Raw genomic sequence first — 19,090 nt, forward strand, 5'->3', positions numbered from 1 at the left:
AGCGGCGCACCATGAAACAGCTGTTGGCCTGCATTGACACCCCTGACAAGCCGACCATGAAACAATTTTGGAAGGATTATAACATTAAAAGGGATCGACAACATCGACGAGTCATGGAAGGAGGTGTCCAAGTCGGCAATGAATGGATGTTGGCGTAATTTGTGGCCTGAGTGCGTGGAACGTAAACAGGAAGTCCCTGTCGATGTTACAGCAGTAAGGAAAGACATCGTTCATATCTCCCATAAGGCAGGCTTCAATGAGGTGGACGAGAATGACGTACAAGAACTGCTGGACAGTCATTCTGAGCCTCTCCAACGACGACCTCATGGAGTTGGAGAAACAAAATACTTTGGAGGAAATGGAGGAGGACAAGGAGCCTGAAAGAACCCTCTCCGTCAAGATTTTCGAGGAGATTTTTAATCATATTAACCAGGCCATACATCTTCTCCAGGAGAATGACCCCAACCCAAACCGAAGTAATGGCGTGACTAATGCTATAGAAAATGACATGAAAGTGTATAAAGAACTATTTGAGGCAAAGAAAAGGATGGCAAAACAGACAGTCATCTCATCTTTCTTCAAACCACTCACCGCCCAAGCAACCCCATCCACATCCCAAGCAACCCCATCTACCGATCAAGCAACTCCATCCACCTCCCAAGCTACCCCATCCACCTCAAAAGCAATCCCATCTACTTCCATAGGAGTCATCTCGTCGTACTTCAAAGTTCGTCCTGCTACCTCGAAAAAAACTCCACCCACTTCCAAAACAACTCCATCCACCTCCAAAACAACTCCACCCACATCCAATCTATCCTTCACATCCACCGTAACCTTGAGTGACGATGAGGAGAGCCTGGATGACCCACCCCCACTGGAAAACGTATTCTCTCAAGAATTTGAAGGGTTTGAAGCAGCTGACCGAGTTTGGGTCGGTGTGGGCATGATGAGATTTAATCCTCCAAGGCCCTGTGTCCCTCGGGGCACAAAACAACACACTACGCATATCACATCCACTCCTCAAGGTAAGTACTACCAATTCTAAAGGTGTAAATAACAACTAACAACATAGAAAGTGTCGTTTATTTACGCATCGCGAAATACATGTATGTAGTTGATAATTTCAAATCCTCAGTTAGCGATCGTTTCGGTTAGCGATCTGTTTTTGGGAAACGTAACCCTATCGTTAACCAAGGGATACCTGTATATATATATATATATATATATATATATATATATATATATATATATATATATATATATATATATATATATATATATATATATATATATATATATATATATATATATATATATATATATATATATATATATATATATATATATATATATATATATATATATATATATATATATATATATATATATAGTAAAACCTCGCTTGACGAACGTCTCTAGAGACGAACAATTTGGGAGACGACCAAAAAAATTTGTCAATATATCGACCCAGGGGACGAACGATATTTCAAGGGACGAACGCGGTTAAACAGCTCGCCAGCAGGGGAGCCGTTTGTGTGATAGCCAACCCGGTTATCACACAACAACAAAACAAAACATAAGCACAAAAGAAAATAGAAACAGGAACATATGAAAAATATTACATAACATAATCTCCGTACCACCACGATTTTCTCCTGTTTTTCCTGGGCATGGTGATGTTACTGGCACACTCTACTGTAGCTTCCTCAGTGTTATCCTCGCTGCTCTGGTGGCTCTCAGCGTTGCTGTCATCATCATCCTGGCCATGTCCAGGTACTGCAGAGTGTGGCACATCCATCGCAGCTGTTTCCTCGCTCGCCTGGCAAGGAACACCACCCTACTGCCTGCTCCTCTCACACTGAGCATCACCTCTGAGGATCAAAGGAACTTCCTGGCCACATACCTTTAACTTCCCATCTTGGAAGTCCAAACTTGCTCCCACACGCGTGAGGAAGTCAATCCCCAGCAGCAAGGGTCTTCCAAGGCAGAGACGAAGACTAGCAATCTTTCCATGTTTCCCACGCCGATGTTCACTATAACAGGGCCCCACATAGCGGCACTGACTTGTGATGCTACACAGCTGCTGTTGTGTAGCTCTGGCACGCTGCGCACATCCAAAGTCCTCTCTCATGACTGTCTTCTCGGATATTGTTTGTCTTCCTCCCCATCCCCCTCTCCTCCATTCCATCATGCCATCAACATCCAGTCTCTCAAGTAAATAACCTTTTCTTTTTTATTAATTTTATTATAATTTTGATAGCATTTAGGTAAGTAAAACAATTTAAGCTTTCTATAATTATTTCGTTGATGTCATGCATACATTAAAGGTCTACTGTATTTTGAATGGGTTTTATGGACAAAAGTATGATTTTTTTTTTGGTCTGGAACGGATTAATGGTATTTCAATACATTCTTATGGGAAAAATTGATTCATGGGACGAACAAATCGGGTGACAAACAGGATTTAGGAATGAATTATGGTCGTGAGCTGAGGTTTTACTGTATATATATATATATATATATATATATATATATATATATATATATATATATATATTTTTTTTTTTTTTTTTTTTTTTTTTATTCCCGATACAGCCTAAGTTAACAGAAAATAAAGAATTCATGATTAGTAAAATTAAATTTAAAAAGTATAGAAAAGAATTAGTTATCAAATTGAGTGGCACATGAATGGAATAGACTCAATAATTAGGTACTAACTACTGAGTCAGTAGAGACCTTTAGAAGAAGATAAGACAAATTTTTGGATGAGGACGATAAGTATATTTCATACACAAACTATAACATGTGGTTTTGACAACTTCTTAGAGTTTTTTCTTACTTTTCTTAAGTAGCCTTGTTTATTTATTTATTTTTTTAAGTAGCCTTTTCTTAAATAGCCTTGTTTATTTGTTTATTTTTTTAAGTAGCCTCTCTTACGTTAATTTGATTTCTGCACAGGTGACGAGGGGATACAACCTTCGCTGCTACCTGACCTTCTATCCAATGCTGGGCCAGAACATCCAGTATGATTATGAGCCATGTGAGGGTGACTCTGTTGAGATCATCACTGTACACGATGATACCACCCAGACATTGCTTGAACAGGAAGGCCGGAGATGTGTTACTACCATACAGAAGGACGTCAAGGTGAGGAGGCCACAGTGTAAGATGGGGTGCAAATTACATGAGTCTTAGCTGTGGTGCTCAAATATCCTTCTTATTCCTTCTTTTTTGTCACATCTCACTTGCTCTGTTCCACTTGTATTAGAGTATTGCCCACTCTTATCTTTCCCTCTCACTTAATCTCTCCTTTGCTTCCTTCCATGTTTATTTAACTACAATTTTTTTTATTCCCATCATCTATAATCCTTTCTTCACCACCACACTGCTAACCAAATTCTTTTTTTTCCCATCACTTTTTCCTTTATTATCCCTCATTTGTTCACTTCTATCTACATTAAACTACCTTCCATACCATTACTCTGCTAACCATCTAAGAGACCACATATCTCTTCCTTCTTTCTCACTAGTACCTATTAATTTCCTCCCTTCCATATTCACTAAACTAGCATCTTCTCTCCCTATCTGTCATCCTTACTTGACCATTGCTCTGCAAACAAAACAAATCCTATGTTTTTTTTACGTTTCATTTATGTTAGATTACTTATTTGAGAGACCACCATGCATGCAAGGTACTTGAGTCTTCCATCTCCTGAATCTCACGCACTTTATATTTCTGCTCAGAATTATGTCAAGTCTGTTCTTCAACTTGCCAAACACTCATTCATAAGTAGAAAATGTCAAAATCTTTCAAACTCAAACTCCACTCAAGACTTCTGCCATCTAGCCAAAAACATCTCAAATAACTTCACTTCTTCATCTTTCCCTCCTTTATTTCATCCTGATGGCACCACTGCCATCTCTTCTGTCTCTAAAGCTGAACTCTTCTCTCAAACCTTTGCTCACAACTCCACCTTGGATGATTCTGGGCTTGTCCCTCCCTCTACTCCTCCCTCTGACTATTTCATGTCTACAATTAAAATTCTTTGTAACGATGTTTTCCATGCCCTCGCTGGCCTAAACCCTCGGAAGGCTTATGGTCCTGATGGGGTCCCACCTATTGTTTTAAAAATCTGTGCTTCCGTGCTTGCACCTTGACTAGCCAAACTCTTCTAACTTTGTTTATCTACTTCTACCTTTCCTTCCTGCTGGAAGTTTGCCTACATTCAGCCTGTTCCTAAAAAGGGTGATCATTCTATCCCCTCAAACTACTGTCCTATAGCTTTAATCTCTTGCTTGTCTAAAGTTTTAAATCTATTCTGAATAGGAAGATTCTCAAACATCTGTCACTTCACAATCTTCTATATGATCACCAGTATGACTTCTATCAAGGTTGCCCTCTTGGTGATCTTCTGGCTGTCCTTACTGACTCTTGGTCATCCTATTTTAGAGATTTCGGTGAAACTTTTGCTGTAGCATTAGACATATCAAAAGCTTTTGATAGAGTCTGACATAAACCTTTGATTTCAAAACTGCCCTCCTACGACTTCTATCCTTCTTTCTGCAACTTTATCTCAAGTTTCCTTTCCAACTGTTCTATTGCTGCTGTGGTAGATGGCCACTGTTCTTCTAAATCTATTAATAGTGGAGTTCCTCAGGGTTCTGTCCTGTCACCCACTCTCTTTCTATTATTCATTAATGACCTTAACCAAACTTCTTGCCCTATCCATTCCTACACTACCCTACACTTACATCTTTTCACGTCCTTTCAGAGACAACCAACCCTTCAGAAAGTCAACAGATCATGCAGGGACGCCACAGAACGCCTGACTTCCGATCTTTCTAAGATTTCCGATTGGGGCAGAGAAAATCTAGTTGTTTTCAATGCCTCAAAAACTCAATTCCTCCATCTATCAACTTGACACAACCATCCAGACAACTATCCCCTCTTTTTCAATGACACTCAACTGTCTCCCTCTTCCACAATGAATATCCTCGGTCTGTCCTTTACTCATAATCTTAACTGGAAACTTCACATCTCATCTCTTGCTAAAACAGCTTCTATGAAGTTAGGTGTTCTGAGGCGTCTCCGCCAGTTTTTCTCTCCCATCCAACTACTTACTCTGTATAAGGGCCTTATCTGCCCGTGTATGGAATACTCTTCACATGTTTGTGGGGGTTCCAGTCACACAGTTTTAGTAGGTGGGGTGGAATCAATAGCTTTTCGTCTCATCAACCCCTCCTCTGACTAACTGTCTTCAGCCTCTTTCTCACCGCCGAAATGTTGCATCTCTTTCTATCTTTTATCGCTATTTTCATGCTAACTGTTCTACTGATCTTGCTAACTGCATGCCTCCCTCCTCCTGCGGCCTCGCTGCACAAGGCTTTCTTCTTTCTCTCATCCCTATTCTGTCCAACTCTCTAATGCAAGAGTTAACCAGTACTCTCAATCATTCATACCTTTCACTGGTAAACTCTGGAACTCCTTCCCTGCATCTGTATTTCCGACGTCCTACGACTTGTCTTCTTTTAAGAGGGAGGTATCGAGGCATTTGCTCCCTAATTTTGGCTGATGCTTTTCCACTTTTTAGAGAGCCAGCACTCAAGTGGGCCTTTTTTTTAATCTTTCCTTTTTTTTTTTTTTGCCCTTAGCTGGCCCTCTTTCCTACATGAAAAAAAAAAAAATCACTTGCTTCCATCATATCTTCTATGTTTTCTCTGCTAGACCATCCCTCTCACCCCTTCCTCTCTCCACAGTCCATCCGAGAGGCCACACGCAAGATTCAAAAGTTGAATGTGGTGGGTAAACATGAATATGACTTACCACCAGACATCGAATCAAAACTGGATGACCAGCGACTTATCATCCGGCGAGCAGAAACCTCCAAGGTCAAGATGGAATGTAAAATTGAGGTGCTAAAGGAAGGAGGAGGTAAGAAAAAAGGAGGATCAAGATGGGGAAAAGGAGGAGGAAAATGGGGAGGATTTGGTCAGGGAAAGCAAACTTGAGGTGATAAAAAAAGGAGGAAATAAGATAGGGAGAAGGAGGAAAGGAAGGAAGATCTGGTAAGGGAAAGCAAAATTGAGGTGCTGAGGAATAGCAGAGATTAGGAAGGAAGGACATGGAGGAAAAAAATATTCACACTGTTGATTCCTTATAGCAAATACTCATTGATATATTTCCTTTATGTTCTGTGGTGAATAAATAATTTCATATTACGAGTATGTAAAATGTATTGAAATCCATGTGGTTTCTCACTCTTTTTTCTTAATTCAGGGAAGTCTCACATCTTACCAATTTCCATATGAAATTATTGTAATTGTAATGATGCATGTGATGTGTTTGCAGTGGAAGTGGAAGACTATGCCAAGAGTCTGGATAGTGACAGCCTTGGGGTCGAAGTTGAAACAAGCCTGAGTCGCTCTGAGTCCACTCTGTCTGTCAGGGAGGAGGTGAGGCACAGAGTGCATTGTATAGCTCTGTGTAAGTTTGTGTGTGTGCATCTGTGTCTGTGTTAAGTGATTGGAATATTGGAATTTTGATTGTGTGAATACAGGGAGTCCTCGGGTTACGACGGTCTCGACTTACGACGTTTCGTGGTTACGAACGCGCCCATAAAAGCATAAAAAATAATATTAGGCGTCATTCCGTCTTACGTGGTTTAGCGTCGTAAGCGACGTAAACATACACGAACTTGTTTTGGGTGCGCGGTAGAAGAATACGCTTTGTTGTGGTTGTAGGGCGAGGAAGACGGCGTCTCAAGTCTCTGTACATATGCCATTTTGGTTGTTTGCACCATCTCTCTCTCTCTCTCTCTCTCTCTCTCTCTCTCTCTCTCTCTCTCTCTCTCTCTCTCTCTCTCTCTCTCTCTCTCTCTCTTGGTTATGGCTCCCAAGCGTAAGGCAGACTCTTCTGATGGTAGTGCATCAAAGAAGAGAAAGGCCATCACCATGGAAGTTAAAGTGGACATTATAAAGAGATCACTAAAAGGAGAAACACCAACAAACATTGGGCGGTCGCTTGGCCTTAGTCGTTCCACTGTGGCTACCATCATCAAAGATAAAGAGCGCATTATGGAACATGTGAAAGGATCTGCTCCTATGAAAGCGACAGTGATAACCAAGCAGCGTAGTGGTCTAATTATTGAGATGGAAAGATTATTGGTGCTTTGGTTGGAAGAACAAAATCAATGGCGTATTCCAGTGAGCCTTATGGTGATTCAGGAGAAGGTGAAAAGATTGTTTGAGGCACTGAAAGAAGAAAAGGGGGAAGGAAGTGAAAGTGAAGAGTTTGTGGCTAGTAGGGGTTGGTTTATGCAATTTAAGGCCAATTACCATAACCATAAAGTGCAAGGTGAAGCTGCTAGTGGTGATGAGAAAGCAGCAAGTGAATTTCTTAAAGCGTTGGCTGAGATGATTAAGGAGGGGGATTATTCTGCTCATCAAGTGTTCAACGTGGATGAGACAGGCTTATTTTGGAAGCGTATGCCTGACTGCACTTACATCGCCAAGGAGGAGAAGTCAGCACCAGATCATAAAGCCAGCAAGGACAGGCTAACTTTATTTTTTGGGGGAAATGCTGCTGGCGACTTCAAACTGAAGCCCTTGCTTGTGTATCAGGCTGAAAATCCAAGGGCACTCAAGGGCATTTGGAAGAGTCAACTACCAGTCATTTGGAAGGCAAATAAGAAGGCATGGGTGACACTTGCGATGTTTGAGGACTGGTTCATCAACTATTTTGTGCCAAGTGTGGAGTGGTATTTGGCCTCCAAGGGTATCCCTTTTAAGGTGTTGCTAGTGCTGGACAATGCCCCTGGACACCCTGCCCACCTGGGAGACTTTAACCCTAATGTCAAGGTGGTTTACCTTCCACCTAATACCACGGCCCTGTTACAGCCTATGGACCAAGGAGTGATAGCTTCGTTCAAGGCCTACTACCTCCGAAGGACAATTGCTATGGCTTTACAGGCAACTGAAACCAAGAAGAATTTGACCCTAAAAGACTTTTGGAAATCCTACAACATCCTTGATGCCGTGAAGAACATTGCTGATTCCTGGGAGGAGGTTAAGCAAACAAACATGAATGGTGTTTGGAAAAAACTGTGTCCTCAATTTGTGGGTGATTTCCATGGGTTTGAGAACACAGTTCAGCATGTTATTAAGAATGTTGTTGCCCTGAGTAAGGAAACTGATTTGGAGATGGAGGTTGATGATGTTACAGAGCTGCTGGAATCTCATGGAGAGGAGTTATCTGCTGAGGACCTGATACAACTGGAGAAGCAGATCATAGAGGAAGAAGAAGAAGCACCCACCCCAGAGCCTAGGGCTTTCACAAGGCAGGGCTTGGCAAGAGGTTTTGCTGAGATGCATCAAGCGTTGGCAACTTTTGAGGCTATGGATCCCAACTTTGAAAGATTCACTAAGGTTTCCAGAGGCATCATGGATTTGATGCAATGTTACAAGGAGATCTTGGATGAGAAGAGGTTGCTCTCTGTTCAGACTAACCTGGAGCAGTATTTTAAGAAGGTAGAGAGGCCTGCAACAGATCCTGTACCCTCTACCTCAGCTGCCTCTACTACTCCAGACTCACCTGCCCCAGAATCTTCAGCACCTTCTGAATGTTCTGCCTCACCTCCAGGCTCACCTGCCCCAGTTTCTCCAGCACCTGGAGGTTCTGCCTTACCTCCAGACTCACCTGCCCAAGCATCTCCAACACCTGGAGGTTCTGCCTCTCTTGATTCACCAGCCCCAGTATCTCCAGCACCTTCTGCAGCTTCCACTACACAATAAGCCTGTCTCTCCCTCCCTTGCAATGCCTCTTTCCAGTGTGCAAGCCAACCAAAGGAATAAAGGTAAGATTTTTTTTTTTTTCCCCGATGTTCCAACTTATGCCGAAATTCGGGTTACGACTCTTGTCAGGAACGGATCAACGTCGTAACCCGAGGACTCCCTGTATATGTATGTGTTTTCCTAGTTCTATTTACCTAGTTGTACTGTACAGGGTCCAAACAAAACTCACTTTGTTCTGTCTCCATATCTATGTTTGTCCAATATCTCCTCAAATATGTGTACACTGTCCACTGTAGTGAATTCTTCACTTAGATCATTCCAGATGTCTGTTGTTTTAGTGTGTGTGTGTGTGTGTGTGTGTGTGTGTGTGTGTGTGTGTGTGTGTGTGTGCGTGTGTGTGTGTGTGTGTATTTACCTAGTTGTATTCACCTAGTTGTAGTTTTACAGGACCTGGACTTTATGCTTGTGTGGCCCCGTCTCTATATCTACACTTATCCAATTTTTCTTTAAAACTATGCACACTCATTGCTGACACCACTTCCTCACTCAAACTGTTCCAAGTCTCAACACATCTTTGCAGGAAACTATATTTTTTAACATCTCTCAGACATCTTCCCTTCCTCAGTGTTTTACTATGCAATCTTGTGCTTCGAATGTTATATTCTTCTCTCTGGATCAGTTTCTCATTATCCACTTGATCTATTCCATTAATCAATTTATAAACTTGTATCAGGTTGGTAGATCCATAGCCTTTAGTCTCTTCTCATATGTCATCCCTTCAAATTCTGGAACCATTCTTGTAGCCATTTTTTGTAGTCTCTCCAGCTTCCTTATGTGTTTCTTTTTATGAGGGGTCCACACAACTCATGCATATTCCAATCTGGGTCTTATTATAGTACTTATCAATTTCTTCATCATTTCTTTGTCCATATAGTGAAATGCTACTACAATGTTCCTTAGCAAATTATATGTCTCTCTGAAAATTCTATCAATATGGCTTACTGGTTGATTGTTTTCTTCCATCGTCACTCCCAAGTCCTTTTTCTTTTTTACTTTCTCTAGTTCTACTCCATCTCCCATCTTATAGATTCCCACAGGTTGTCTTTCACTCTTTCCCATTGCCATGACATGGCTTTTGTCCATAGTGTGTGTGTATTTTACCTAGTTGTTACCTAGTTACAGGAGGAGTTCAAACTCGTGCTGTCCCGTCCCCATATCTACTCTTATCTAACTTTTCCTTAAATCTGTGAATTGTTTTTGCTTCAACCACTTCTTTCTCCAGTGCATTCCAGATCCCCACAATTCTTTGTGGAAAACTGTATTTCTTTATGTCCTTTGTACACACACTCATCTTCACTTTTCTCCCATGCTTCCTCCCACTTCTCATATCTCTCACCACCAGATCATCACGGTCCAACCTCTCAATGCCAGACAGAATCCTATACATAGTGATAAGGTCTCCTCTCTCCCTTCTTTTTTCCAGTGTCGGCAGACTCAATTTTTCCAGTCTGTTCATAAGACAGATTCACCAAGGTTTGGGGCAGCTTCATCGCAGCCCTCTGCACGCATTCCAGCTTCCTCTTATCCCTTGCCATTCTTGGAGACCAAAGTACTGCTGCATACTCCAACCTGGGTCTAATCATTGTTACAATCAACTTCTTGATCATCTTTTCATCCATGTAGCAGAATGCAGTTCTTATGTTCCTCACTAAATTGTACGCTTCACCAGATTTCGTCTTTACATGAATCTCTGACAAGAGCCCCTCCGTCACAGTTATTCCCAGATCTCTCTCTCTTCAGTCTTTATTTCCAATTCCTCATCCCCCATCTTATATCTGTACACTGGTCTCATACTGCTCTTACCAAAATTCATCACTCCACACTTCTTGATGTTAAATTCCATTTGCCACTCTGTGCTCCACTCCCAGATCTTGTCTAAGTCCCTCTGTAATGCCTCACAGTCTTCTTTCTTAGTTATTTTCCTCATTCATTTGGCATCATCCGCAAACAAACTCATATAGCTATTCACTCCTTTCGTCATATCATTTATGTAAACAGCAAACAGTAACGGTGCCAAAACTGACCCCTGAGGTACTCCACTAGTCACTTCCCTCCAAGCTGATTTCCTATCTCTTATTACTGTTCTCATCTCTCTTCCAGTCAGGAAATCACTGATCCATTCCAAAAGCCTACCCCTCAGCCTGCCATGTTCTCTCACTTTCCAGATCAATCTCTTATGAGGGACTTTATCAAATGCTTTCTTCAAGTCTAGATAAATTCCATCCACCCATCCTACCCTTTCTTGTACCACATCTATGACCCGAGAGTAGAAGCACAATAAATTTGTTGCACATGATCTGCCTTTCCGAAATCCAAACTGCCCATTAGTCAATATTTTCTTCCTTTCTAGATAATCATTCCATCTTTTCTTTATTACTGACTCACACAGTTTAACCACAACACTTGTTAATGACACCGGCCTGTAGTTTGACGGATTTTCCTTGTTTCCACTCTTAAATATGGGTACTATATCTGCTTTTTCCAGTCCTTTGGCACCTGCCCCTGCTGCAGAGATTTCGATATGAGGCCACAAATCTTTTTTGCCAGTTGATCCTTACATTCCTCAACACCCAATTTGATACTCCATCAGGCCCTTGTGCTTTCCTTACATCCAATCTTTCCAGCATTTCACACACTTCATCCTCCAACACTTCAATTACATCCAGGCCTTCTTCTTCTGTCGGTTCGATCTTTGGTTCATTAAAGGTTCTTTCATTGGTAAAAACTTTTTGGAAACACTTATTCAACTCTTCAGCCATGAGTTTTCCTCTTCAATGAATTCTCCATCAACTTTCAGCTTGCTTATTTCTTTCTTTTTTTTAATTTCCCATTAACAAATCTATAGAATAATCTTGGCTCATCCTTACATTTTTCCACAATGTCCCTCTCATACTTTCTGGCCTCTTCTCTCCTTATTCTTGTGTACTCATTCCTTGCCTTTTTATACTCATCCCACACTAAAGATCCTTTTCTCTTCATCCACCTTTTCCAAGCTGTGTCTCTCTTCCTCTTTGATTCCTCACAGCATTTATTAAACCATGCTTGGATCCTCTTTTGTTTCTTCTTCACCCTTGGCACATATTTATTGACCCCTTCCTCGTAAATGTTCACAAACTCTCTCCATTTATCCTCAATTCCACATGCATCCTCAAAAACACTCCAGTCCGCTTGCTCAAAGTAATTCCTTAATTTGATGTAATCTGCTTTACCGTAGATGAATCTTCCTGTTCTGTGATGTTCATTCCTTCTCTCCATTCTTCCTTCCCTCAATACACACTCAATCATCACATGATCACTCTTCCCTATTGGACACCCACCTTTCATGTTTTCTATCAACTCCGCCTCTTTAGTGAAAATCAAGTCCAGTCGTGACGGTGCATCCTCATTTCTGTATCTAGTATTTTCCTCCACCCACTGTGTCAATGAGTTTTCCATTGACATTCTTAGCAGCTCTCCACCCCATGAATCTTCGCTACCATCCACAGTCCACTCTTCCCATTTCACCTCTTTGCTGTTGAAATCTCCCATCATTACCAGTTTCTCTTTAGTTTCCATCAAATACTCTATCCACCTTTTTGTGTCCTCCATCTTCCTTTTATATTCCTCTCTATCCCATGAATTGGTTTTGGGGGAAGCATATACCACAACAAAGTCTCGTTTAATACCTCCTCCACAAACCACCTCAGCTAACCCATATTCATTCCTCAGTTCATAGGCAACAAGATCTTTTTTCACCAATAAAATCACACCGCCTCCCTGCTTTTCTGCTCTATTTCTTACCCATATGTTGTACTCACCTTCACCTATTTTATTCTCTTCAATGACTTCAGTAAGTTTAGTTTCAGTTATTCCCATCACGTCAGGCCTCTCTACCCTAAGATAGTAATTTATTTCTACCAGAGCAGACTGTAACCCATTCACATTAGTGTATGCCATTTTTAGTTTCTCTCCCCTTCTCTTATTTTCCCAATCATCCACTTTATCAGTTTCATATCCCTGACTCTTCAGTAAAACTTCTTCCTCTCCTCCTCTGATCATGATTCTTTTTTTCCTTTGCCTGCTTCCATAAGTCACTGGTCTTATTTCTTTCCTCCTCGTTCATGTCTCTCCTTATCCATATATCCTTATAATCTTCCCGCTTTCCAAGCCTCCATGAACCATTCAAAACTTCCTCTGCTGGTGCCTGAGATTTAAACTTGATTCTCATTGGCCTGGCTTTGCCCTCTTCATATCTTCCAATCCTTGAAACCTCCTCGATTTCACCTTGGTGCTCATCAGCCTCGTTAGTGTGTGTGTGTGTGTGTGTGTGTGTGTGTGTGTTTGATAAAATTATCTTTCCCTGTCTCCATGTGTGTGAACAAGAATAAATCTGTATTGTCAGGCTGAGGCACCACCTGCTGAATATGAGAAGGAGGAGGTGGAGTCCAATGCTGTTGCTGTTTCCTCTGGGCCTGAGTCAACCACCACTGCTGAGTATGAGCGCGGTGATTCAGCACAGACACAGGATGATGGTGGGTTGGCCAGTCAGGAAGGATTGGTTCTCTATTTGCTGGTGACCACTTCTCCTCTTGATGTTTGCTGAAAGATGGGGTTTTCTTTTTCCTTTTTTGGTCTTCTTTTATTCTTCTTCTCCCTTCTTTTTGTTTTCCTGGTCTAGCTTGAATAGTTTTATTGGAGTTTTTGTTTTATTTTGTTTTTTACTCTATTCTATTTCTCACTTATTCATGGTGAATAGTTTTATTTATTTATTTATTTTTGTATTATTCCCTCTCCTTTTTAAACTAGTTTGAATAATACTTTTAAGCAATTCCAATTTATTTGCCTTATAATTTTCTCTTCAATTCATCTTTTTCATTCTGGTCAGTACAGAGGTACCTTGAGATATGAGTCTAATTCATTCTGTTATGGAGCTCATATCTCAAAATGCTTGTCTCTCAAAAATTTTTTACCCATTAAAATGCATTGAAATGCCATTAATCCATTTTAGCCTCACTGAATAGAGCACCCTAATTTTTTTTACGTGTTTTAGGTGAAAAAATGGTATTTATAAATAATAATTGTTGTATAGAAACATAATAAGATATAACAAACGAGAATATAAATAGATAAATTACTTTTATAAAGTATATTTATCTTGGAGGGATGCGTTCCACAGGACATTACCCTAACGTATCCCCACCCTGACTTGCATCTGTCAGTCAGCTGGAATGTACAAATATAGCCACCTGCAGAAGACTGGCTCCTCTAAAAATAAAAGATGAGCTCATTGATGATCTTGTAAACATTATTCATAAAATGAATGAAGTTTTAAGTAGGCAGAGAGAGAGAGAGAGAGAGAGAGAGAGAGAGAGAGAGAGAGAGAGGATAGAGGCTGCACCACTGCTGCCACAGAGATTTGTTTACATTGTTCTTACCCTCAGTGATAAGTGTCGGAGGAAATAGGCGGAGATGGGAGAAATTTGTGTTTTTCTTTTCAGTTACATACACATGTATACTTTATCAATATATAAAATGTATATATATATTGTTGTGCACATGGTTTGCCTGACAAGTCACTGCCCCGGGCAAGGCAGGGCATCAGACCGGGGAAGCTCAAAATCCCCCCCTGTACCTGATACCAGCAACCAGTAACAAAAGCTCAGACTCACCTTGTGGGTTCGGCAGGCTGCCCGTAGCACGACACCAATGCAAAACACAAGACACAAATACAAGGCAACAGGAAAACAAGAAAACACCTTAACTGTTTATTACAAAAGTAAGAAAATAAAATATTTGGCACACAAACACCTTAAACTTGGGTACCTAACTAACCTAACTTAACCTAACACAACGAAAACAACTTTCTTCCATCACACAAGGCACTCATGTACGGTGGCCAGCCCTTTAGCACAGGCATGAAATATAAAGAAACACCAAACGAACACACTGCACCATTAAGGGTCACTTCAACACAGGGCGGCACAGGTATACACAAGATGGGGTTCTCTGAACACCACAGCGAGCTCATAGAGGTTTTGAGTAAGGCTGGCATGTGTCTATGGAGGACAGAGAGAGGCAGTGGCACAGTGGATAAGGTGGTGAGCGTGGGATCGGGCAGACGTCTACGCGTAGGTTTGAATCCCACCCCGTACAGCCTTAAACACTTTGCCATTTGTCGAGTGGTTTAAAGTTACCTACATCTCATCATGATACTCAGGCTCTAGGTGGTTACACCCAAGATGAGCTTGGGTGGTGATATGGGCCCAAATATGGGTACCACTATAAATAAAATTGCCTGCGCCACTAATGGGGGAAAGCTGAACAGCGCTTCCAATACGCTCTTCAAGTGTGCCTACAGGCGCTATAGGCTTTAGCGTAAAAAAAAAAAAAAAAAACACAGCCCCTCACGGCTGCTCTATTAAGGCACCAGCCCTTCAGCTCCTGTTGACAAACAATGATGAGGCTTTATATAGACACATATATGGATGCGTCTTATAAGGGATTTGATTCTCTTTCCTGGGCAACAATATATATATATATATATATATATATATATATATATATATATATATATATATATATATATATATATATATATATATATATATATATATATATATATATATATATATATATATATATATATATATATATATATATATATATATATATATATATATATATATATATATATATATATATATATATATATATATATATATATATATATATATATATATATATATATATATATATATATATATATATATATATATATATATATATATATATATATATATATATATATATATATATATATATATATATATATATATATATATATATATATATATATATATATATATATATATATATATATATATATATATATATATATATATATATATATATATATATATATATATATATATATATATATATATATATATATATATATATATATATATATATATATATATATATATATATATATATATATATATATATATATATATATATATATATATATATATATATATATATATATATATATGATAAATGCAGAAGTTTATTTAGTGTTCTTACCCTGGAGACAGACGTTTTCAGCTAATGGTGGTGAATGGCAGAGGAGGAGGGAGGGAGGGAGGAAGGGATGCAAGCACCATTCACAAGTAAACATTAAATGTAAATTAAAACTAGTTTCTTAAAACAAAAAAAAGGTCAATTAATAGAGTGAAAATGATGAAATAGCACTCATAATGCATGAGATCTACAATAAACAAGTAGATACTATCTCAGTTGAGGCTGGACCGATGCATTGAGCTGCCAACTAGTGGCAACATTCCCAAGCACAACTTGTATCTCAAAATTTTGCTCGTATCTCGAAATAAGAAATGGACCAAATCATAGCTTGCATCTTAAAAAAAACTCATATCTTTGGTAGTTCCTATCTCAAAGTACCACTGTACTTTAATTTAGAAATGGTATTTTTCTTCAGCAAGTTCAATTTAGAAATTGGTATTTTTCTTCAGCAAGTTCAATTTTTATTATAGGTTTGCTAGTTTCTTTTCTGTGTTCTGTTATTGTACTTGTACATTTAACTTATCAAATTCTACAATATTCAATCCTTTGCACAAGTTTTGAATGTTCAATTTTCCACTCTTTCTGTATTCTTTGTAGATTTCTTTTCTGTCTTCTAGTACCACACTTGCACATTCAACTTGTAACTTTCATATTTAACCCCTTCAACACAATAATGTGTGTTTTGTGTCATCAGGGCGCTCATGACATATCCGATGATGCACATATTGCATCATGGCTGCTTTTTGCTAAGATGGTGTGTTTTCTTTCCCGGATACTGTATAAGATCTCTCAGAATATAGGTCATAAATGATACAATGGCATACTTGATGATGGTGTATGACTCTCTTATATCAGGATATATACTGATGTGCCATACTGGAAATAATTATTTTATTTTATTTTTTTCTATGGTACCAATAGATTAGTTTACCATAAAAAGAAATGTTTCCTCTCATTTGTCATCTCCAGAAAATGGCTTTGAGAATATATATTTTCTTTTCTCTAAAATTTGCGTGAGTTTATTTCTTATTATACGTAACTGTTATGAAAAATCACTTACCATTATCATTATTTCTATAGTGTGAGAGAGAGAGAGAGAGAGAGAGAGAGAGAGAGAGAGAGAGAGAGAGAGAGAGAGAGAAAGCTGCCTCAGAGTCAGGTATCTCCCCAACCACAACCATCCCGGATATGGCATCAGGAGCCGTTTTCTGTTGCCTGGAGTGAAGAGGTTAATAATTAGTCGAGTATTCTTTGCCTTAGTTCTGCTGTTCAATTTTTCACTCTAATTGTACTCTTGTTTATCAATTTCTTCCCTGATCTATCAAACATAATTACACATTCACCTTGCTATTTCCTTCATATTAGTAACCAGCCAAATATCTTTTGTATTAGTTCTGGAGATAGTCATGTAGCTTGTGTGGCTTTGCATGCTCACCACTTATTTTGAGCAACAATGATGTGCCTGTCAACTCCTCAAGTCATAACATGCCACATACTTGGCTAAGGCAAAGCTTTTCTTGTACATAAGTGACTCAGGCAAGCTTCTCATGAACTACACATGCTGGATTCAGTCTTTGTTGAAGAATGAAGGTGAAAGCAAAAGAAGATAAGGCAGGAAATCAACTTTCATATCTATTGGTTAATTGATTCCCATTTCTATTCTTTTTGAAATAGCATTATCAGCAGGCAATTTCTATATTCTTTTCATTGGTAAGTTTTCCTACAAAAATCAAAAGAGTTTGGAAGCAATCTAAATAGAGTAAAAATTTTTTTTTCTTTTATAACTGTCATGGATTGCAGAACACTGTATTGCAATCGGCTTTTCAATTTTTTTCATGAACTTTTCAGTCTGTAGAAATAAATGGTACTTGATAATTGCAAAGATTTCATTGCTATCTATAAAGGAAAGTAACATGACTTTCAAAATGATGCTGATTAATTGATATTCACTAGTAATATTTTGCATTCAAGTTTCTTATAAACAATTATATTATTTTACTTGGCCACAAAGATCAATGAATAGAGTACAAGAGATTAATGATGATGCTTTACCTTCAAGTATGTTGTAGACAACAACTATATTTCTTTGCTTAGTCACAAAGATCACTACAGATGGTGCGAGATTTTTTTCGTTGCCCTTTCATTGCTGATGATAATACAGCACCTGCTATTTGAGTGAATGTATGACTTATTGATTACTTGTACACTTATGGGCACTAAAAAATTCCATTTATGTTTTCTTCTTTTTTAGTTGCAAGTGATGTCTTTTGAAGTTACATATAATCTAAATTTGCAGTACAACGCCATCTATTAAATTTAAGAAGCATAGAGGATGTTATGTTCTTTTTTTGATAATTTATTACATATAGCAAATTCTTTAAGCTTCACTGACACAATGCATGCTGTCTGCTATAACTTATATGCCTTGTATCAATTCACTGCATATGATTTTAAGTCTTATTCTTTTTTTACATATCAAGTTAAGAGCATAATAATATTAGCAAGCATAAGAAAATTTGTCTGATTTCAGCCACATGTTGTCTCTGTCACTGAGTCTCGTTCTAGCATCTCTCTCCATAGTGTATTGAAATCTCTTCTCTTGCTCTATATAATAACTTTGCTCTTAAGGCATCAAGATACCAATTTATTAATTAACCAATCTTTGGTTATCAATTTCCCTCTCCAAGAGTCTTATTGATATATTATAGTGACAAGAGAGTTTAACTTGAATGTATTGAAATCTATCCTTTTACCTCATTGTTATAATCATTTTGTTTTTATCATTTACTCTATCAATTGATTATTCTCCTATCACCAACCCCTCTCCATTGTAATGACAACTAATTGATTTGAATATATTGAAATCCATCCTCTTAATCAGTGGTATAATTATCTTCATATGTAACCAAAATCTATTACTATCTTATTGTCATTCTCCCTCCAATAACTTCATTAATGTAATATAGTGACAGTTGTATTCAATTTGAATATCTGCCTCTGGATAAGATCTACATAAGTGTTTTGGAGTTTTTGTCTTGTTTAAGTATTGGTATAAGTAAATAGTTACTTGAGTACTTAGATACATATCTTTGTTTATGCATTGTCAGCAGCATTAGTAATTGGAACACTGTAGTGATGATTCAGAGTTTATTGTGTAGCTAATGCAGGATGCTTTCAT

At 38.6% G+C, this 19,090-nt stretch overlaps 1 protein-coding gene across 24 annotated transcripts in view; it reads left to right on the forward strand.

The window, feature by feature from the left end:
• Positions 1-19,090, forward strand: part of LOC123518142 (protein nervous wreck-like) — a 164,839-nt gene that overhangs the window by 80,654 nt on the left and 65,095 nt on the right. For all 24 annotated transcript variants that reach the window (XM_045278812.1, XM_045278811.1, XM_045278820.1 and 21 more), the window contains 4 exons: positions 2,959-3,147; positions 5,758-5,932; positions 6,350-6,453; positions 13,232-13,361. In XM_045278812.1, the coding sequence (XP_045134747.1) occupies positions 2,959-3,147; positions 5,758-5,932; positions 6,350-6,453; positions 13,232-13,361 (598 nt within the window). The remainder of the gene's footprint in view (positions 1-2,958; positions 3,148-5,757; positions 5,933-6,349; positions 6,454-13,231; positions 13,362-19,090) is intronic.

Source organism: Portunus trituberculatus, chromosome 43 (assembly GCF_017591435.1).
Source record: "Portunus trituberculatus isolate SZX2019 chromosome 43, ASM1759143v1, whole genome shotgun sequence".
Taxonomy (NCBI): domain Eukaryota; kingdom Metazoa; phylum Arthropoda; class Malacostraca; order Decapoda; family Portunidae; genus Portunus; species Portunus trituberculatus.